This window comes from Ostrea edulis, chromosome 4 (genome assembly GCF_947568905.1).
Source record: "Ostrea edulis chromosome 4, xbOstEdul1.1, whole genome shotgun sequence".
NCBI classification, from domain to species: domain Eukaryota; kingdom Metazoa; phylum Mollusca; class Bivalvia; order Ostreida; family Ostreidae; genus Ostrea; species Ostrea edulis.
In genome coordinates, this window is record NC_079167.1 from 82,976,744 (window position 1) to 82,999,656 (window position 22,913).

General features: G+C 37.5%; 1 protein-coding gene across 1 annotated transcript in view; it reads left to right on the forward strand.

Annotated features, from left to right (window-relative positions):
• LOC125671498 (laminin subunit alpha-like) overlaps positions 1 to 22,913 on the forward strand; it is a 76,394-nt gene that overhangs the window by 39,853 nt on the left and 13,628 nt on the right. Inside the window, exons 39-64 of the mRNA XM_056163980.1 lie at positions 37 to 120; positions 281 to 492; positions 606 to 706; positions 845 to 1,025; positions 4,319 to 4,456; positions 4,621 to 4,772; positions 4,914 to 5,018; positions 5,396 to 5,507; positions 5,829 to 5,999; positions 8,156 to 8,352; positions 8,743 to 8,859; positions 10,736 to 10,893; positions 11,089 to 11,227; positions 11,327 to 11,420; positions 11,560 to 11,676; positions 13,295 to 13,480; positions 13,713 to 13,867; positions 14,079 to 14,249; positions 14,653 to 14,780; positions 15,022 to 15,178; positions 15,600 to 15,724; positions 17,560 to 17,897; positions 21,261 to 21,354; positions 21,544 to 21,661; positions 21,756 to 21,905; positions 22,564 to 22,709. Of these exons, the coding sequence (XP_056019955.1) occupies positions 37 to 120; positions 281 to 492; positions 606 to 706; positions 845 to 1,025; positions 4,319 to 4,456; positions 4,621 to 4,772; positions 4,914 to 5,018; positions 5,396 to 5,507; positions 5,829 to 5,999; positions 8,156 to 8,352; positions 8,743 to 8,859; positions 10,736 to 10,893; positions 11,089 to 11,227; positions 11,327 to 11,420; positions 11,560 to 11,676; positions 13,295 to 13,480; positions 13,713 to 13,867; positions 14,079 to 14,249; positions 14,653 to 14,780; positions 15,022 to 15,178; positions 15,600 to 15,724; positions 17,560 to 17,897; positions 21,261 to 21,354; positions 21,544 to 21,661; positions 21,756 to 21,905; positions 22,564 to 22,709 (3,846 nt within the window). The remainder of the gene's footprint in view (positions 1 to 36; positions 121 to 280; positions 493 to 605; positions 707 to 844; positions 1,026 to 4,318; positions 4,457 to 4,620; positions 4,773 to 4,913; positions 5,019 to 5,395; positions 5,508 to 5,828; positions 6,000 to 8,155; positions 8,353 to 8,742; positions 8,860 to 10,735; positions 10,894 to 11,088; positions 11,228 to 11,326; positions 11,421 to 11,559; positions 11,677 to 13,294; positions 13,481 to 13,712; positions 13,868 to 14,078; positions 14,250 to 14,652; positions 14,781 to 15,021; positions 15,179 to 15,599; positions 15,725 to 17,559; positions 17,898 to 21,260; positions 21,355 to 21,543; positions 21,662 to 21,755; positions 21,906 to 22,563; positions 22,710 to 22,913) is intronic.

Below are 22,913 nucleotides of genomic sequence, written 5' to 3' on the forward strand. Positions count from 1 at the left end.
TGTGTACTCGGACCTTTATGATGAACTGTTTTGCAGCTTTGCCTCTGGGTGTGATGTCTATGATGGCACGGTGTACTCATGCGATTGTCTTCCTGGCTACACTGGCTCGAGATGTGAACGGTGAGACTCCACCTATCATATATGATGAGAAATTTATTTAAATTCTTAAAAAAAAAAAAAAAAAAGTACATGTATAATGATTGAAATTGCAGAAAAATGTAAATTTAGAGAACCGTAGAAATGCTGTACATGTGTTTAGTCCTAGAATTTAACTCATTAGGTGTGCTCCTGGTTACTATGGTGACCCGACTATGGAGGGAGAGGAGTGTCGTCCATGCCAGTGTTCTGGTAACATCAATATGACGGACCCTGAAGCCTGCAGTCTCTCTTCCGGAGAATGCCTGAAATGTCTGAACCACACCATGGGGCCGGGCTGTGCCTACTGTCAAGACTGGTACCATGGCGATGCCATCAACCTCAAAAACTGTCAAGGTATTGACATAAATTCAGTTTGAAAATACAGTTTAATGTGATTTTTATATTGTATGTTTGATGTCTGGAAATTCTTGTGTGGATATGAATGAAATTTTTTTTCCTGTTTCCAGCATGTACTTGTGATCAGTGTGGTTCTGTGTCATGTGACCGTGAATCAGGAACCTGTCAATGTCAGCCGAATGTGGAGGGACCCAACTGTGACAGGTGCAAGGTCAGTCAAGCATGATCAATTGTTTCTTATGTGATACTCGTTTTTGGTGCAGAACCATGGTGATACTAGAGTTCAAGTTTGAACTTCTATATTTTTAATTCAGTCTGATGCCTAGTTTTATTTTTGATGATTATTTAGCCTGACACCTATGGATTTGATAGCTGTACGGGCTGCCGTGACTGTAATTGTGGCCTTGCCTCAGCGAGCACTCAGTGCGACCTTGTCACGGGTCAATGCACCTGCATGCCAGGCACGGAGAACCGCTATTGTGACCAGTGTATCGAGGGATATTGGAACTACACAGCCTCTGGATGTCAAGGTATGGAGGGATTTATATTACTATCTAGATCGTTAGATCATTGTATGTTGAGTTACATTTTATGGAGGGATTTATATTGCTATCTAGATCGTCTGATCACTGTATGTTACATTTGCTCACAGTAATGTTATTTATGAAGCCGTTTCTTTGTCCAGTCTCTGAAAAGCTTGATGATACTCATTACATAATTCATGATTTTGGCCTACAATGAAAATAAAACTTCATTGAAATCCAGGCTGTATACAGTGATAGACTACAGTTAAACCTCATTATTTCAAACTCATGGGGTCGAAGAAAAAAGCTTCGAGATATCTGAAGGTTCAAGATATTGAGGCTAAATGTATAAAGAAAATGCAGTTTTCCAACTCACTTCGACATATCCATAGTATTCGAGATATCAATGTTCCAGATACCGAAGTTGAACTGTGTATACCAGCATGTGTACACAAACTGATAGCATTCAGAACTCTTGTCATGTGTACACAAACTGATAGCATTCAGAACTCTTGTCATTGTACACAAACTGATAGCATTCAGAACTCTTGTCATTGTACACAAACTGATAGCATTCAGAACTCTTGTCATTGTACACAAACTGATAGCATTCAGAACTCTTGTCATGTGTACACAAACTGATAGCATTCAGAACTCTTGTCATGTGTACACAAACTGATAGCATTCAGAACTCTTGTCATGTGTACACAAACTGATAGCATTCAGAACTCTTGTCATGTGTACACAAACTGATAGCATTCAGAACTCTTGTCATTGTACACAAACTGATAGCATTCAGAACTCTTGTCATTGTACACAAACTGATAGCATTCAGAACTCTTGTCATTGTACACAAACTGATAGCATTCAGAACTCTTGTCATTGTACACAAACTGATAGCATTCAGAACTCTTGTCATTGTACACAAACTGATAGCATTCAGAACTCTTGTCATTGTACACAAACTGATAGCATTCAGAACTCTTGTCATGTGTACACAAACTGATAGCATTCAGAACTCTTGTCATGTGTACACAAACTGATAGCATTCAGAACTCTTGTCATTGTACACAAACTGATAGCATTCAGAACTCTTGTCATTGTACACAAACTGATAGCATTCAGAACTCTTGTCATTGTACACAAACTGATAGCATTCAGAACTCTTGTCATGTGTACACAAACTGATAGCATTCAGAACTCTTGTCATTGTACACAAACTGATAGCATTCAGAACTCTTGTCATTGTACACAAACTGATAGCATTCAGAACTCTTGTCATGTGTACACAAACTGATAGCATTCAGAACTCTTGTCATGTGTACACAAACTGATAGCATTCAGAACTCTTGTCATTGTACACAAACTGATAGCATTCAGAACTCTTGTCATTGTACACAAACTGATAGCATTCAGAACTCTTGTCATGTGTACACAAACTGATAGCATTCAGAACTCTTGTCATGTGTACACAAACTGATAGCATTCAGAACTCTTGTCATTGTACACAAACTGATAGCATTCAGAACTCTTGTCATTGTACACAAACTGATAGCATTCAGAACTCTTGTCATTGTACACAAACTGATAGCATTCAGAACTCTTGTCATGTGTACACAAACTGATAGCATTCAGAACTCTTGTCATTGTACACAAACTGATAGCATTCAGAACTCTTGTCATTGTACACAAACTGATAGCATTCAGAACTCTTGTCATTGTACACAAACTGATAGCATTCAGAACTCTTGTCATGTGTACACAAACTGATAGCATTCAGAACTCTTGTCATGTGTACACAAACTGATAGCATTCAGAACTCTTGTCATTGTACACAAACTGATAGCATTCAGAACTCTTGTCATTGTACACAAACTGATAGCATTCAGAACTCTTGTCATGTGTACACAAACTGATAGCATTCAGAACTCTTGTCATTGTACACAAACTGATAGCATTCAGAACTCTTGTCATTGTACACAAACTGATAGCATTCAGAACTCTTGTCATGTGTACACAAACTGATAGCATTCAGAACTCTTGTCATGTGTACACAAACTGATAGCATTCAGAACTCTTGTCATGTGTACACAAACTGATAGCATTCAGAACTCTTGTCATTGTACACAAACTGATAGCATTCAGAACTCTTGTCATTGTACACAAACTGATAGCATTCAGAACTCTTGTCATGTGTACACAAACTGATAGCATTCAGAACTCTTGTCATGTGTACACAAACTGATAGCATTCAGAACTCTTGTCATTGTACACAAACTGATAGCATTCAGAACTCTTGTCATTGTACACAAACTGATAGCATTCAGAACTCTTGTCATTGTACACAAACTGATAGCATTCAGAACTCTTGTCATGTGTACACAAACTGATAGCATTCAGAACTCTTGTCATTGTACACAAACTGATAGCATTCAGAACTCTTGTCATTGTACACAAACTGATAGCATTCAGAACTCTTGTCATTGTACACAAACTGATAGCATTCAGAACTCTTGTCATGTGTACACAAACTGATAGCATTCAGAACTCTTGTCATTGTACACAAACTGATAGCATTCAGAACTCTTGTCATTGTACACAAACTGATAGCATTCAGAACTCTTGTCATTGTACACAAACTGATAGCATTCAGAACTCTTGTCATTGTACACAAACTGATAGCATTCAGAACTCTTGTCATTGTACACAAACTGATAGCATTCAGAACTCTTGTCATTGTACACAAACTGATAGCATTCAGAACTCTTGTCATTGTACACAAACTGATAGCATTCAGAACTCTTGTCATGTGTACACAAACTGATAGCATTCAGAACTCTTGTCATGTGTACACAAACTGATAGCATTCAGAACTCTTGTCATTGTACACAAACTGATAGCATTCAGAACTCTTGTCATTGTACACAAACTGATAGCATTCAGAACTCTTGTCATTGTACACAAACTGATAGCATTCAGAACTCTTGTCATTGTACACAAACTGATAGCATTCAGAACTCTTGTCATTGTACACAAACTGATAGCATTCAGAACTCTTGTCATTGTACACAAACTGATAGCATTCAGAACTCTTGTCATTGTACACAAACTGATAGCATTCAGAACTCTTGTCATTGTACACAAACTGATAGCATTCAGAACTCTTGTCATTGTACACAAACTGATAGCATTCAGAACTCTTGTCATTGTACACAAACTGATAGCATTCAGAACTCTTGTCATTGTACATAAACCACTTTGTTTGTGCCTCAATATTTATGAACATTTGTTATTAACAGAGTGTGAATGTGAGGAGGATGGAGCCATTACTTGTGACCGAGTCACAGGAAGATGTCAGTGTCTACCTGGTGTCGCTGGAGACAGGTGTGACAGGTGTCTACCCAGGTATATCCTTGTGGCCAACAGAGGTTGTGAAGGTCAGTATTGAGGGGGGTTCCCATCTACCTGCAGTTCACATTTAGAGTTAGAGAAAATTATGTCATGACAACTTCCATTAATTTAAGTTTAACATGGTTTGTGCTAATGGTGATTGTTACAATTTCTCATGGTTGGTGTTAATGATGCTTGGTTTTGATTCCAGCTTGTGACAGCTGCGTCCACATCCTTCTGGACGATATTGAGGCTCTTCAGAGAAATATTAGTGACCTGTCCACAACTATGGAATCAGTGTCTGTGGGAATGACTGCCAACAATCGGCTGGAGGCCATCAACAATGCTGCCATCAATCTCAGGGTAAAAAACGTTTCCGATTTGTTAAAATAGCATTGATGAATGAGACTGCTTATTGTGTTATAACTGTGTTTCATTGATAATGTTTACTGAGAGCTATCCAAGATATTTTGATTACTTTGTTGTGGATGACTTTCTTGGCAGCCTGAAGTAGATGCTCTGTTAGCCGGACCACAGAACATGTCTGTGGATTGGTTGTCCCAGGCAGTGACTGATGTGAAGGGCCAGGCAGAGAGTGGCAAACGGAGGGTAGGGACAGGAATTGATTTAGTGAAATATGATAGAATCCGACATTTTTCATAGTCTGGGGCAAAACTGATATAATTCTGGAGTCTTGATGTGGTGTAGAAAATGTCTGTGTGGGAAGCCACAAAATTACAGCTATGGCTGTGGAAATAAGTTACAATTAACATGATTATAGTGAAGTACATGTACAATGTATGGTAAAACTCTGTTCTAGCCAAGCACCAGTGATAGGTTATTTTGTAATATATTAAGTCTAACAAGTTACTTGTTTTTATGTACGTGTATGTGTGGCATAAAAATCACTTTGATATGTACAGTACATGTGAGTGATTATTCATAACTATCAGGTTTGTATTAATCATGCATTTGTTTCATGCCAGTCCGACAGGTTAGTGACACAAGGGCAGTTCTTGACAGATGAGACTGCACAGCTGGTCAAGGACGCTGATGATATTGAGGTCAAGGTCACCAATGTCAAACGTGAGGCTGATGGTAAGTGCTTCTATACATGAAGGTTTAGGTTGTCTCTCATTAGATAAAGATAAATTGTAAAATCTTATACAGGACAAGTATATCCAAGTTTATATTGTAAAATCTTATACAGTGGACAAGCATATTCAAGTTTATGGGAAGGGAAATTATATGAGTAGGAAATCAGCAAATTTAAAGCATTGTACTGTAGCATTGTCATTTAGATTATTTATTATAAGTCCTATTGAGACACAATATTATTACAGAACAATATCTGTTCATGACAATTTTATTTATGTTGCTATTTAGCAGCAATAAACCTGTGTTTTTTCCCTCATTTAGATGTCGTGCAGTATGCTGTGAATATTCTTAAGCAGATTTATGAAGGTATTAAGATCACCAACATTGACACTGCCATTCAAGACTCTAGACGCATTCTTGAAAAGATTAACTCTGCGAATTTCACCGGCAATGCTGAAGAGTGCAACACGGAGGAGGGTCTAGTCCGAGAGTGTAAGTGGAAATTGGTGACTGTACTGGTAGTTAACTTCTGTAATGATTGGGGAGTGTTAGTGACTGTACTGGTAGTTAACTTTTGTAATGATTGGGGAGTGTTAGTGACTGTACCGGTAGTTAACTTCTGTAATGATTGGGGAATGACTGTACTGATAGTTAACTTCTGTAATGATTGGGGAGTATTAGTGACTGTACCAGTAGTTAACTTCTGTAATGATTGGGGAGTGTTAGTGACTGTACTGGTAGTTAACTTCTGTAATGATTGGGGAGTGTGAGTGACTGTACTGGTAGTTAACATTTGTAATGATTGGGGAGTGTTAGTGACTGTACCGGTAGTTAACTTCTGTAATGATTGGGGAGTGTTAGTGACTGTACTGATAGTTAACTTCTGTAATGATTGGGGAGTGTTAGTGACTGTACCGGTAGTTAACTTCTGTAATGATTGGGGAGTGTTAGTGACTGTACCAGTAGTTAACTTCTGTAATGATTGGGGAGTGTTAGTGACTGTACCGGTAGTTAACTTCTGTAATGATTGGGGAGTGTTAGTGACTGTACTGGTAGTTAACTTCTGTAATAATTGGGGAGTGTTAGTGACTGTACTGGTAGTTAACTTCTGTAATGATTGGGGAGTGTTAGTGACTGTACCGGTAGTTAACTTCTGTAATGATTGGGGAGTGTTAGTGACTGTACTGGTAGTTAACTTCTGTAATGATTGGGGAGTGTTAGTGACTGTACTGGTAGTTAACTTCTGTAATGATTGGGGAGTGACTGTACCGGTAGTTAACTTCTGTAATGATTGGGGAGTGTTAGTGACTGTACTGGTAGTTAACTTCTGTAATGATTGGGGAATGACTGTACTGGTAGTTAACTTCTGTAATGATTGGGGAGTGTTAGTGACTGTACTGGTAGTTAACTTCTGTAATGATTGGGGAGTGTTAGTGACTGTACCGGTAGTTAACTTCTGTAATGATTGGGTAGTGACTGTACCGGTAGTTAACTTCTGTAATGATTGGGGAGTGTTAGTGACTGTACCGGTAGTTAACTTCTGTAATGATTGGGAAATGACTGTACTGGTAGTTAACTTCTGTAATGATTGGGGAGTGTTAGTGACTGTACCAGTAGTTAACTTCTGTAATGATTGGGGAGTGTTAGTGACTGTACTGGTAGTTAACTTCTGTAATAATTGGGGAGTGTTAGTGACTGTACTGGTAGTTAACTTCTGTAATGATTGGGGAGTGTTAGTGACTGTACTGGTAGTTAACTTCTGTAATGATTGGGGAGTGTTAGTGACTGTACTGGTAGTTAACTTCTGTAATGATTGGGGAGTGTTAGTGACTGTACCAGTAGTTAACTTCTGTAATGATTGGGGAGTGTGAGTGACTGTACCGGTAGTTAACTTCTGTAATGATTGGGGAGTGTCAGTGACTGTACTGGTAGTTAACTTCTGTAATGATTGGGGAGTGTTAGTGACTGTACCAGTAGTTAACTTCTGTAATGATTGGGGAGTGTTAGTGACTGTACTGGTAGTTAACTTCTGTAATGATTGGGGAGTGTTAGTGACTGTACTGATAGTTAACTTCTGTAATGATTGGGGAATGACTGTACTGATAGTTAACTTCTGTAATGATTGGGGAATGACTGTACTGATAGTTAACTTCTGTAATGATTGGGGAATGACTGTACTGATAGTTAACTTCTGTAATGATAGGGGAGTGTTAGTGACTGTACTGGTAGTTAACTTCTGTAATGATTGGGGAGTGTTAGTGACTGTACTGATAGTTAACTTCTGTAATGATTGGGGAGTATTAGTGACTGTACTGGTAGTTAACTTCTGTAATGATTGGGGAGTGTTAGTGACTGTACTGGTAGTTAACTTCTGTAATGATTGGGGAGTGTTAATGACTGTACTGGTAGTTAACTTTTGTAATGATTGGGGAGTATTAGTGACTGTACTGGTAGTTAACTTCTGTAATGATTGGGGAGTGTTAGTGACTGTACCGGTAGTTAACTTCTGTAATGATTGGGGAGTGTTAGTGACTGTACTGGTAGTTAACATTTGTAATGATTGGGGAATGACTGTACTGGTAGTTAACTTCTGTAATGATTGGGGAGTGTGGGTATGTATATTGATTAAGTGAACTCTGACCTTTCAGTGCTGGCTAGGATGCGCTTCCTGTTCGCATCTGGAAAGCTGCAGTCCAACAGTTCTAGTCAGATTCGGAAGGAAGTGGAAGACATTAGTATGCGGCTGTACGACCTTCAGACTAGAGCACGGAATGCCGACCGAGAGGCAGACATAGCAGGAGATCTCATCAAAGAGCTTAATGAAGAAACCATTAGCAGACTGCAGGTATGTATCTGGTAATTGTTGTAATGAAGAATTCAACTTTCTTGCAGTACTACATATTCAACTTTATTTGAATACTACAAATTCAACTTTCTTTCAGTTCTACAAATTCAACTTTCTTTCATTACTACAAATTCCATTTTATTATAGTATTAAAAGTTTAATTTATTGCAGTACTAAAATTTCAGAATTTTAAGTTATTGATATAAGAGAAAGCAAATTCATTTGTATATTTTGTCAACTTTAGACTCAGTCAAAAACTTTGATTAATACAAGTCACTAGCAGAATACATATAACAAAGTTATTGAAAAGGAGTGCTCCCAGTATGGTCGTAATATTATTTGGTTTTTGTATGGATTTGAGGATAAAATGTTGTGGACTGATTACTTTAGTTGCGACTTGGGGCCCTGGAAATGTCAGAGAAGGATACTAAGATGTTACATTCGATGTCTGACAATCGGTTGAGTGAGGCCCAGGATGCACTGGACAAATCGAGGAATGCAGCCACTGTAAGTTTTGGGGAAATTTTCTTACAAACCAAATAATAATGCTGTAGACGTGTGTCAGACTCAGATAATAATGCTGTAGACATGTGATTGACTCTAATAATAATGCTGTAGACATGATTGACCCGGGTAATGATGCTATTGAAGTGATTGACATTGAAAAAAATGCTGTAGACATGTGATTGACTCATATGATAAAGCAGCAACAGATGCATGTCTGATTTGGATAGTAATGCGACAGATGTGTGTTTAACAACTCAAATTCAAAATGTCATTAGGGCCCTGCATGAAATGCGGGAAGCCCTATAGTAATCACATTGTCCGTCCGTCCGTCCGTCCGTCCGTCCGTCAACACTTTCTTTGTGACACGACAACTCAAACAGTTTTTATCGTACAGTTTTCAAATTTTGTACAGATATACTTTACAATAAGAGGAAGAAGCCTACAGATGTTGGAGTCATTTCACTTTGTCTGTCTGTATGGCATGATCTTTGTTATTATGAGCACTTTCTTTGTGACACAATAACTCATACAGTTTTCATTGTACAGTTTTCAAATTTTGTACAGAAATACTTTACAATAAGAGGAAGACACCTATAGATTTTGGAGTCATGTCACTCTGTCTGTCTGTTTGAATGTCATCATCTTTCTTATTATGACCGTATCTACATGTATTTACCACTGTCTAAGGGAGATAATTCAATTTGAATTATGATATGCATTGTATTCATATATAGAAAATTTACAAGAAGTAACTCTACAACATTGTGTATGAGTATATATTTGGTTTTTTTTAATGTGATATAAAAAATGCTTGATCTTACATGTATATTGAATTAACATGTCATTCCCAGTCAACAACTTTCGATCGGGATCGGAATACGAAATAAAATTTCTTATATCCGGTTGCAAAGTGAAACTGCTTCAAGAAATTGAATTATGCATTAATTGCACGTTACACCTTAGAGAACTGTTCCTTTTAATAAAGAAAGTCCCAAAATAGAAACAAAATAAGTGTACCATATTCATTACTGTTACCGAGCTTTCGTCAGTGAAAATCTCGAAATGGCGTGTTTCACTGCGCTTGTTGACGGTAAGGTCCACATTTTCTACCTGAGTATTTTGATATTTGCCTATGAATTTTTTTTAGTGCATACATGGTATGTCTCGACTAGAATAAATGGAAACTTTCTCACCTATGTATGTAAAGACATATTCTATAAATTTCTATTTTTGAAAGTGTAGAACACTTTTATGAAACGCAGAGCCCCGATGTCAGAATTTCCTTTTCCAAGACATCAATATGTCAAATTCATAATCCTTTTCGAATAGTATGTACCATATTTTGTACCAGTTATCCATTTTGAATCCCCTATTACAATGGGATTTAGTTGCACTTTGTTGTGTTTGAGTGGATGAGTGTGTGTCAAACAGAAGTAATTTAAATTACATCAGTCTCTCATAAATATGCTTCATGATTCCTTTTTCACAAATTTGCATTCCAATGTATCTTTATATATTATTAATTCTAACATATATTCCAGCCCCAAACATTGCTATATCAAATACAGATGTCACTTTCCTCTATTAACCCTCAGTGGGGCCCTTGCTGACCCTGTCAGTTTTCTAGTTTGCATCTGTGTTCACTGTGACCATGGTCATATGTTTAGAACTATCGAAGATGGAGATTTTGTATGTGGCGAACTGAAAGATCAAAGCTTTTGAAGGTCATATGACAAGGTGGAAGGTCAGATTTGTTACAGTGAGACTAAGCAATGCTTCTAGGCTTAGTATTTTATGAACACGTTTGTTTCATGTTATTATTGCATGGTTTATTGCTGTTTTGAGGAATTTCCCAGATTTTGGTTTTTTGTTGTAGGATGCGGAGACCGTAGCATCCCAGATTGATGCTGCCATTGTGAGGATGCGAGACTTTGTTGGAAACCTGAGCATTGGCCTGGAAGAAGCCGTGATTAAAACCAATGAAAGTCAGGAACATGCTCAGGCTCTGTCAAACCAGGCCGACTTCCTGGAAAAGTAAGTCGGACAGATGATGATGTAATAGTCCCCGTTAGAATGAAAAGAGATGACTGAAGTAATGATAATGTTTTAACTTTTTAAATAATCAAATGGCTGATTTTTAAGTTTTAAAATCAATTTTTCTGTTGAATTTTCATTAGTGTAGACATAAAACCTATAAGCATTAAGGTGTAATATTGTTTTGTTTTTCAGCATCTACACAGACACGAGAGAGATCTCTGCTAATGCCCTGAATGCAGCCAGTGCCTTCCAAGGAATCGTGGATGCCATTGAAGATGCAAATAATGCGTCCAGTGTTGCCCTGGATGCCGCCAATGAGGCCTTGGGCAAGGTCAGTGTTCTGATCATAGCAACTGACAAAAACACATGAAAGCTTTCAGGTAAGGGTTGATTTGCTTTGTTATGCACTGTGCTGTTTGTTTTTTTGCAGTCTAATGGTGTTGGTGAGAGCTCAGACAACTCAAAGAAAAATAGTACCTCCCTCCTGCAGGCTGCCAAGGCCCGCTTGGACACAACAGAAGTGGGTCAGTAAATCAAAATCGCTACATTTCTTGTCTCAAAGAGTCGAGTGCAGAGTGCATATACGTACATGTATCTAAGAATTCAAGTTTGTAAATTGAACATTGTCGTTTCTACTGAAAAGTTGACAATTTTCTTACTTAGCTATGGCAGAGAGATTGCGGGATGCTAAAGTGATGACAGATGACGTGGAGGGAATGAACAACAAAATAAGTCAAGGAATTAATGATATCAACAACCAGCTCCAGGATCTCGGTAGAAGTGAGTATTGGTGGGAGGAAGTGAGGACAGGTGGGAAGGGAGGAAGTGAGGACAGGTGGGAAGGGAGGAAGTGAGGACTGGTGGGAAGCGAGGAAGTGAGAACTGGTGGGAAGGGAGGAAGTGAGGACTGGTGGGAGGGGAGGAAGTGAGGACTGGTGGGAGGGGAGGAAGTGAGGACTGGTGGGAGGGGAGGAAGTGAGGACTGGTGGGAGGGGAGGAAGTGAGGACTGGTGGGAGGGGAGGAAGTGAGGACTGGTGGGAGGGGAGGAAGTGAGGACTGGTGGGAGGGGAGGAAGTGAGCACTAGTGGGAGGGGAGAAAGTGAGCAGAAGTGGGAGGGGAGAAAGTGAGCACTAGTGGGAGGGGAGGAAGTGAGCAGAAGTGGGAGGGTAGAAAATGAGCACTAGTGGGAGGGGAGGAAGTGAGCACTAGTGGGAGGGGAGGAAGTAGTGAGGACTGGTGGGGGGGAGGAAGTGAGGACTGGTGGGAGGGGAGGAAGTAGTGAGGACTGGTGGGGGGGAGGAAGTGAGAATTGATGGAAGGGGAGGAAGTAGTAGTGATTGGAAATCGGACCAAAAACCATAATCGATTATCGGCAATAATTGGATACATATAATCGGTTAATAATCGATTATAATCGGAATTGACATTTAAGTGTTTTCCTAACAGAATCATTAAATGTATGGAAACATTTGAATTCTTCTTTGTTTCATTTGTTCACAGGTAAATAAATCAGAATTTCAATATATCAAGTAATGGAATTTATCTATAATCTCAATGTATCAAAGATATCAGAAATAGACTCCTTTATTTGACTGTTGAATGTCATTCTTGTTGCTGTCCTTCATATCTTCCGCCATTTTGTTTGCTTATTTTTAATCGGGTTTGACATACAGAAAATAAAATTTGAACAAACTTGAAGTGATTTCCGGATTTTGTTTGGTCAACGATGTCGTCGACTTTTATATTGTAATCGATTAGTAGCATCGTAGGTCTCTCAATGACCGACAATCAATCAACGACGACAATCGTTTCCTCACTAGGAAGTAGTGAGGACTGGTGGGAGGGGAAGAAGTGAGAATTGGAGGGAGGAGAGGAAGTGAGGACTGATGGGAGGAGAGGAAGTGAGGACTGGTGGGAGGGGAGGGAATAGTGAGGACTGGTGGGAGGGGAGGAAGTGAGGACTGGTGGGAGGGGAGGAAGTGAAAACTGGTGGGAGGGGAGGAAGTGAAAACTGGTGGGAGGAGAGGTTGTGAAAACTGGTGGGAGGGGAGGAAGTGAGGACTGGTGGGAGGGGAGGAAGTGAGGACTGGTGAGAGGGGAGGAAGTGAGGACTGGTGAGAGGGGAGGAAGTGAGGACTGTTACTTGGTCACCATGACCCAATTTGGGAAATCTTTACAGCACGCATAATAAGTTAAAGAGATTAAATGTAAAGTTTATACTAGCTGTACATGAAGCTCCAATGCACATTTCTTGCCTGAGATATGGTTTACTTTACAATTTAAGGAGTAGAAAAGTCAAATTCTACTATAGAAATTATATTAGAAAACACTCATTGACCGTAATGTTGTGAATGTTATAGATTATATAAATTATAAGTATTGTTTCTTATAAACAGATGAGTTTGCAAACAGCACTATGGATGCCATTAATCGGGCAGCGGCAGCTGGGCAGCGGGCAATGGATGCCCAGGGAAAAGTGGGCACCATTTTGAGCAAGCTTCCAGAGGACAAAAACAAGATAGACAGACTGGCCAACACTGTTACCAAAACTGCTAAGAGTATCACTGATGCAACCAGTCAAGGTAAGACCTTTACTGGTCAGGAAAATTATTGTGTAAGGGTCAGCATGGCCAACAGATCAGAAGAGTAAGGGAATGGTACAAAAATGATATTGGAGTTAGTTGGAATAGTGTCCATAGAATCTGAAAAGTAAGGGTATGGTATAAGAAGAATTGTACACACTGTTAGAGTAGTATCTGTCGCACCGTACATGTACCAGAACAGGCTTTTCATTCCAGTGTTAATCTGTTTTAGGTGACTATGTGAGGAAGAACTTGCCTGAGGTAGTCACTCAGATTAATCTCCTGGGTCAGAAACGAGAGTCAGTCGAAGCTCTCAGAGAGGGAGTGTTTGCCAACCTGAGCCGACTTCGAGAACAGATCGAGCTTGCCAGGGATGCAGCCAATAGGGTTTGTGGTTGTGTTTCGTTATCCCTTCACACTGTCTGGATTTTATAGAATTAACATTGCAAAACTGGTTGAAAAGGTTGCTTTGAATTAGTAAAGACACTGGTCCATATTTTGTGTGTAGAGAATTTGTAAATGTAGGTGTTTTGGAATAAGTACATTGATGGTAACACTGAGTTGATACAGTATTTCAGAGAAATCACTGGTTTTTTAGATCCGTGTTGGTCTGGAGTTTGTTGGAAACACCTCGGTCACTCTTCGTAACCCAGCAAATATTGACTCTGCTGGATCCTACTCCACACTGTCTATGTACGTACAGACTCGCCAGAAGAGGGCGCTGCTAGCCTATGTTGGAGGAGAAGCAATGCCAAACAGAGCCCAACCAGTGAGTTGAGAAATTTTCACTTTTGAAAATATTTGAACTTCAAACACTTGCAAATGAAAAATAAAGCTAATCACTTTAACAACTTTCATACCTATGAAATAGTCTGTGGGTATGCAGCACTATGGGGTTGGTACTAATTAGTAGTCTGTGTGTATGCAGCACTATGGGGTTGGTACTAATTAGTAGTCTGTGGGTATGCAGCACTATGGGGTTGGTACTAATCAGTAGTCTGGGTATGCAGCACTATGGAGTTAGTACTAATCAGTAGTCTGGGTATGCAGCACTATGGGGTTTGTACTAATCAGTAGTCTGGGTATGCAGCACTATGGGGTTGGTACTAATCAGTAGTCTGGGTATGCAGCACTATGGGGTTGGTACTAATCAGTGGTTGTTGTGATTTTAGGACTACATGTCTCTGGAGCTGAGGAATGGATACCCAGTTCTCCGATACAATCTTGGATCTGGTCCAGCAGAAATTGTCTCCAAGAGAGATGTCTCAGATGGTAACTGGTACCTCATCAAAGCAAAGAGGTAAGCCAATTGTTTGGTTGGTGCCCCATGAAAGCTAAGATGATATTAAGGAATCACCATCTAGTTTGTCGGGTATGTGAGGTGAATAACTGCAATAGAAAACATGATAATTTGCTTAACGGTGAAGTCGTTAATCGCTTCACATACCCAACACACTAGTCAGTGATGCCTTATATTTGTATTTGAGATAAAAATGAACGTATAGAATCAAAATATCAAAAATGCTTCGTTTTTCTGGTAGGATTGGGAAGTCAGGAGAGTTGGTGGTGGAGGGAGACCCAAACAAAAACCCGACCCCTGACATAGACACGGGAGAGTCCAGTGGGACTTTCACTGTACTGGCACTGAACCCACAGACCACTAAATTCTACGTGGGCGGGGTCCCCAGCACCAGTCGAGTGAGTACCCTCATGTCTGACTGATGCACATTAACCGAGGCCTGTTTTACAAAAGAATAACTACTAGCAAATAAACGTCATAATTCAAGATCTCCATTTGCATGTAAAATTGTTTGTTTTTTTTTCTATATAAAATAGAAAATTATCCACAGTTACAATGTACTTATAAAAAGTTCCTTAGATAGCAATGTTTTTGGACGAACTCCTATTAAATATTGTGTTGTTAGTTGTATGAAACAGGCTTGTCTGTTATTTGGACACAGTCTATGGACTGTTTGGAGTGAATTTTGTTGTGGTAATCAATATCTAAAGGAATATTTTATTCATAGTAAGCAAAGGCATGGTCATGCTTTATCTGTAAACTGCTCAGTTAGATTGCATGTTATGTGTGAGACCTGATGTAACATTAATCTATATCCAGTTGCCCGACTCTGTGGATTCCACGTACTATGAGGGAGTGATGGAGGAGGTTATGTTTGATGGTAAACCCCTGGGACTGTGGAACTTCATAGCAGGAGACAATAATTTCAAGGGAGCCATTGAGAGGTAAGACTTAATGACTCAAGCCACAGAGTGAATGGGAAAACATGGATAAAACAAGAAATGGCAAACTGGATATTCTATTAAGTATCAGATTTTTTATGTGTATTTTATTTGCATTGATTTGATGAGAATAGTCACTATCCACAAAACATGAAGGAATTTGCCAGTCGGATTCAAACCACACTTCTCACTTAAGGATATATGATTGTGATGTTTTTGAAGTCAACTGCTCAACTCGAACTAACGTACTTAAGTCATGATTGGCAAAATGAGGCTGTATTCAAAAAGATTGAGCCAAACATTTGATTATTGTGGTTAAAGATTTTTTAAAAGTATTTTGAATGTGATAATATTTTTACCTGTTCATTGTTTTATTGGGGGGGGGGGGGGGGGGGGGGGGTGTTTTTGTTTTTTGTTGGGTACCTTTATGCATTCTTGAAATGAAATTCTAAATGCATTCATACTGAATATGATTTTTTGGCACTTATCTAAACAATTTACACTCAAAATGCAAAAAATGAATAAATAAAAAGACAGGAAATTCAGATTGTTAATTTTCCAAATTGAATGTTTTCATATGATCTAAAATATTTTCACAAATTAATCACTTGTAAGAGCATAATATTTAAACGTTGTGTTTGGTGTTTTAAAAAAATGTGTTTTAGAGAAAGAAAAAAATCAGCTTGATATTTTAATTTGTAGTAATTTTCAATGACCTCAGATGACCTTCAATTGATCATATCTTTTTCATCCAACTCATTAACATACCAATATTTTGGGTTAGTTCTGCAGCTATGAATACCATCTTTAAATCATAGTAAAAAAAATATCTAATTACATTTAGTGAATGTTTTTGACCATTTTCTTTGAAAACTCTTTCTTCTCCTCAAAAAAAGAAAATGTTTTTAGAGGTGCTGAGGAAATTTGGATAGAATTTTAGGTAATTTGTTTTTGTGTTATATGGTAAATATCATAGTGGCTGCATAGACTGTTTGTATGATGGCCATTAAATATATTCATGTTACAACCTGATTGTTTGTTGTACATGACTTTGGATCTACAACTGCTTAATTTTAGCGTATGTTTTTTTTTTTTTCTACATTGTTAGGTTATGGGGTTGTTCCATGGAAATGAACTCATTAACATGTATAAAAAATGTCATTTTTCAAACAGGAGAGACCTTCTTTCTTTGATAAAATGATTTTTAGAAGTTCATCTCAGCATCATATCCCCTTAACTCCTATATTTTGATTTTCATTGTGACAGCAGTACACGAGTCATTGAGAGGTGTTATTATAATCAGACTTGAAATCTGTATACCTCACTTTTCTATTTACCTCACTTTTCAAGCACAATATTAGTGAAGGGATTTTACTAATTTTGCAGTAAAGCATAAAAAAATGATTGCCAGATTTAAAATCTCTCAAGCTACATATACAGTCATGGTGTATCTTGCATTGTTTTAATCATACAATTTCTCTATAAATAACCTGGTGTAAAGAACTTGACCCACAATATGGCATTTTTGGCCTACCAATTTTGGAAAAATTAAAGAACACTTCAGAATAAATCTAAGAGAATGTTTTTTTTATCCATAACATGAGCCAAATTGTATTGCACAATCGTTTCCTCACACCGGATGTTTAAAGCAAATGCCCAAACCTACCGCAGATTGGATATGGATGAGGATAAAACAGCAGCAACATCTTAAAAGTGTTCAGTCTGTGGTGATTATGGAGTTGGTGTACACTGTCTTGAAAGTTCTTGGTAGCATTTTGTATTGCCATTTTCAGATCATGTGTTGTGTGTATATAGACTGTGATCTGTATGTATTACAGGGACGTCATGAAATCGGTCGTGTCCAATGGCTTCCGATTTAATGGCAAAGGTTACGTCAAGTTAAGTGCCTCAAAAGTGAACTTCAAACCAACCAAGGAGTCAAACATTGTCCTGCGCTTCAAAACCTATGCTGAAAATGGACTCATCTTCTTCATGGGCAAGAATCGCGACTTCATGTCAGTGGAGATGAGAGAGGGCAGAGTGTTGTTCCAGTATGATTTGGGAGGCATGCCTGCAAAGCTGATCACTAACGAAACGTTTAACGATGGGGAATGGCACAAAATTCAGGCTCAGAGACAGGAACGTCTAGGTGCTCTCACCGTGGATGATGGAGGTGGTAAGTACATTTTCTGAGTGATATATATTTTTTGTACGTATTATGGTATGGCGATCCTATCCATCCGTTTGTCTGCTTCACGTCCGGCTCGAGATCATAACTTAAATACAATGAGATCTAAAATCGTCAAAATTTGTCAGCTGATACATCTTTGGTAGAGGGTGGGTCGCACTTTAAAGTTAAGTCATTGTGACCTTTTGATTATTGCGATATGGCAAAATCCTGTCCAACTCGTAACTGGACAATAATTTGGTCTAGAATCATCAAAGTTGGTCAGGTAATGCATCTTAGGTAGAAGATGTGTCACACCCTATATCAAGCTCACTGCCGCATGTATAATGAAGATGTCAAGGTCACTGTCATCCAGATATAATCAAGATGTAAGGGCATAACCCTTTTTTGGGCTTTTTTAGATTTGAGTGCTAGTATCAATGAACTTTGTCAATTTGTACATCTGCAGTGAAATGTCATTAAATCTTAAAATGGTAAGTATTTTTTTTAAAAAAAACTATGTTTCAAGGGAGGTAATCCAAACATATATAAGAGAATAATGTTGTAACCTATTCAACAATACTTTTTACATCAAGAAATACACATTTGTTTCATAAAATGTAGCTACATAATAATTATTATTAATACTTATTTTGTTTTTAATGTTATCGCAATTCACCTTTGAATTAGAACACTTTGGCCGATATAGCATTGCGTTGTGTGACAACACAATTGAATCTGTTTGTAATACAAATGCGAAATGCAACAGAAATTCTCATTGGTTCATATGTATAAGTCCGCCCAAATTCCCTTATACAGGAGTAGTCGGCATTTGAAAACATGACGGCCAGATGGAAACAAACTTCAAAAGGAAGAAAGAGAAAAAGTTGTATTCTTGTGTTGTTGTCTCATAAATTTAATATAAAAAAATTCCCAACATATTTTCCTACTATACTTGTGTCCAAACATATTTTTTAAAGCCCCATACGACCCCAAAACTCACAGCTTTTGATGATTCCGTTCGTTGACGTAGCCATGTTAGGTAGCCAGTCAATTCAAATCCCGGTTCATTTCCATACTCGCACAATAGCGTCTAGATGTGAACTAATACCCCACAAATAATCTAACTAAAAATCTTAAATAATATATCATCCCAGTTCTATTGAATGATAATTATTCATATAGCTAAACTCACGGCAATGCGGCTTTCATTAGTCTGGGCCGGTCTCCATCTCTGCCACAAGAGTGTTAAGGACCATAATGGGCTTACATGTATGAAGCATTTTCGTTAATCAAGAGCTTCGTTATTTTACATCTCTGCCACACGAGTGTTAAGGACCATAATGGGCTTATGTAGCATTTTTGTTAATCAAAAGGTTATTTTACCTTTACAAAAACTATATTTTTTTTAATTTCTGTTAATTATTCGTGTTGATAATAAATGAAGATCGAATACATAACTTACAACCAATTTTATGAAAAGATACCAATAGCAACAGAGTTCGAATTGACCGACTACCTAACATGGCTACGTCAACAAACGAAATCATTTGAAGCTGTGAGTTTTCGGGGTCATGTGTGGATTTAATGAATATATGAAGGTATGTTTGGACACAAGTAAAGTAGGAAAATATGTTAAGATTTTTTATATTGAATTTATGAGACAGCAACACAAGAATATACACCGATATCAGGCCTCAAACATACGCAGTTTTTTGTGCCCCATAAATGGAAGGTTTTTATAAAAGGTGGATTTGTAGCTCTCTGTTACAATATTTTTTCAGAGAGTACAGTTCTCCAGCCAGTAATTTTCTAGTTCGTTCATCTTATCTGATCACCTGGATCCGCTCGAGAAAGTGGGCGGGCTGTAATCGGCCAATGAAAACTCTTGTTGTATTACATCAAACATGTCATTCAAACTGTTCAATCGTGTCGTCACTCAACGCAATACTATATCGGGTAAAGTGTTCTAATTCAAAGGTGAATTGCGATAATGATTTAAATATATGCAGTCTTGTGTTACAATATTTGCAAAAACTTTTTTTAAAACAAGCTTATCACATAGCAGATAGAGGAATTGTCTCATGGGAATAATGATCTAAACCATGGTATTTCAAATAATTCAGCTGAACATGCAAAGATCAGACCCTGGTTGCATCTGTCCTGTTAAAGATTAATTAATGAGTGTAATGTAAGAAGGCTGTAAAAATAATCTGTCACTCCTTTAGTTACGATTAATGAGTGTAATGTAAGAAGGCTGTAAAAATAATCTGTCACTCCTTTAGTTGTGATTAATGAGTGTAATGTAAGAAGGCTGTAAAAATAATCTGTCACTCCTTTAGTTACGATTAATGAGTGTAATGTAAAAAGGCTCTAAAAATAATCTGTCTTTTCTTTAGTTGTGATTAATGAGTGTAATGTAAGAAGGCTGTAAAAATAATCTGTCACTCCTTTAGTTACGATTAATGAGTGTAATGTAAGAAGGCTGTAAAAATAATCAGTCACTCCTTTAGTTGTGATTAATGAGTGTAATGTAAGAAGGCTTTTAAAATAATCTGTCACTTTAGTTATGGGGCATTTCTTTGTACAACCCAAAATTGTTAGTAATTATATCATTTGAAAAAAATCTAAATGTATGTAATAAAATGAAACATGCTTTGAAATGTAATTATTTGAACAATTCAAGAGATATATTGACAAGTCAATTGTTGTACCACGGTTAACATGCTTTTGTCCCATGCACACTCATCTGTTTATGATTTTGATTCATAAACTTTTGATGGATGTATCATATGCTGCAGCTGTGCACTTTATTTTCAAAATGATTTGTCCTTAAAGACATACATTGTAGGATACCCCAAAAAATTTAATAAAATTTTGTAAAACTATTTGTAATGTTATAATGCTATTTAAAAAAAACAACATATTCACCGAATTTTTTAATGAAACCACCTTTATATTTGCATTATTTACAAATTTTTACTTGAAAATTCAATGGAAAAACAATACCCAAAGATTTAAATCTTTCAAAAATATCCTTTTATTGATGCATTTTCTGCATCAATTTCTAATATACATGTAGGTTGAAATTCAAATAATAGAAAATTCCATGTAGATGGAAAAATTATTCTTTATTTGATGTGTCCAAAATCTTGGGTATCACATGACCTCAAGATATCCAATCAAATAAAGGTCTACACAAGTACAAAAAATGTGAAAGTTTGATTGGTAAGTGTATTTCATTTTATGTCAGTGTGGGCCCATGATTTAAAATTTTAAGTGTTCTTTCCCATGGCTAGACTTAAAATCTAATTTGATTAATTTTTGTGTGTGGCAGAAAGCTTGATCTGTAGTATACAATATTTTGTACAGCCATCAAGGGCCAGTCTCCCGGGTCCCTGATAGAACTGAGTTACACTGACGACATATTCATCGGAGGATACAACAGACTCTTCATTCCAATCAAGTATGTACACAAATATTTTACCTGTCAGTGACATGATTAATACACGGATATTTTACCTGTCAGTCACATGATTAATACACAGATATTTTACCTGTCAGTCACATGATTAATACAGATATTTTACCTGTCAGTCACATGATTTTATTCTGTCAGTTTTTTTTACATACCAATCACCATCTGTTGTTAAAGGGATGTGAGATCTCAAGGCTTTGATGGCTGTGTACGAGATTTGCAGTTTAATGTCAACAAATGGGATCTGAATAAAAATGAAGCTGCAAAGGGGGTGGTACGAGGATGTCCAGAACAGGTAAGAAACAATGTACCTGGACAGGTGTATATTTCATGTAAACATACCAGTTACAAGGTTCACTCTGATCTGATGTTGTTTTTTTGTGTCGTAGATTCTCAGAACTGCTACCTTTGACAAAGACAGACGAGGATTCATTGCCCAAGAATTGTCTGCCGGTGTTGGCACCAACTTTGATGTGACCTTCAGGATTAAAACTCTATCTGATGATAGTATGGTCCTTTATACTTCCAATAACGATCAGGTAACAAAGATCTCGGGGAATCACTGACACTGTTTCTCTGACTAGAGTAAAGAAACTGTACCATTGATGCTACTTTACATCACATTTATTTAACGAGACTTTATTTTCATATGGATACAACAATGTATTTATTCACGAGACAAAATTTTCGTGGATCCTTTTTTGCTTAAGTCTTCTATACATAGGAGTTTATTCATGAGAACTAAATTTTCATGAATGGTTAGTTTTGCGAAATCACCTGTAAATAATGCTCTCACAGATAAGATGACATTTACAATATTAGTGCACATAAAATGCGAAAATAATAAAATTGTGATTTATTAATTCCTCTGTTACAATACTTTATCTGTATGTTGTGGACAAATTTGTAAATAAATTTGATTAGATTCCTTTAACACTTCATCAAATATAGATACTGTACACAACCTTATTTCTGTGCTGTTTTATTTTTTGCCATTTTCACTGGTGATCAAAATCATGAAATTAAAAGTGCATTGAATATAACCTAGTTATAACATTTATACAGAATAGATGTAAATATTGAATTCAACACTGGGTGGAAACAGATTTGAACACAATGAAAACAACCAGGAAGGAATTTAAACCTATATACATTAGCTATTTTAGAAGAGTTTGAAGAGGAATTTTATTATTTCAGACCTCTGGATTCTCGGTGGCCATTGTTAAAGGTCGTCTGATTGTGACCTCTGACCCTGGTGGTGACCCCACTGTCCTGGAGAGCACAGTCAACACATACAATGATGGAAATTGGCACTATGTCTCCATCATGAAAATGGGACCCAAGTAAGTACAGTACAAGACCAAAACTCTCCATCTCACTGGGTGTCACTTTGTCTATCAGGTGGACACAGTGAAGCGTATTTAATTTCGGTCTGACCGGGTATAACCTTCTCTTTTTAAGTGGAAAAAGTGACACATATTTAATCAATGTTTCTGGACATTCTCATAAATTGGAAAATATAATCTATATTCATTTCTAAGAAAATC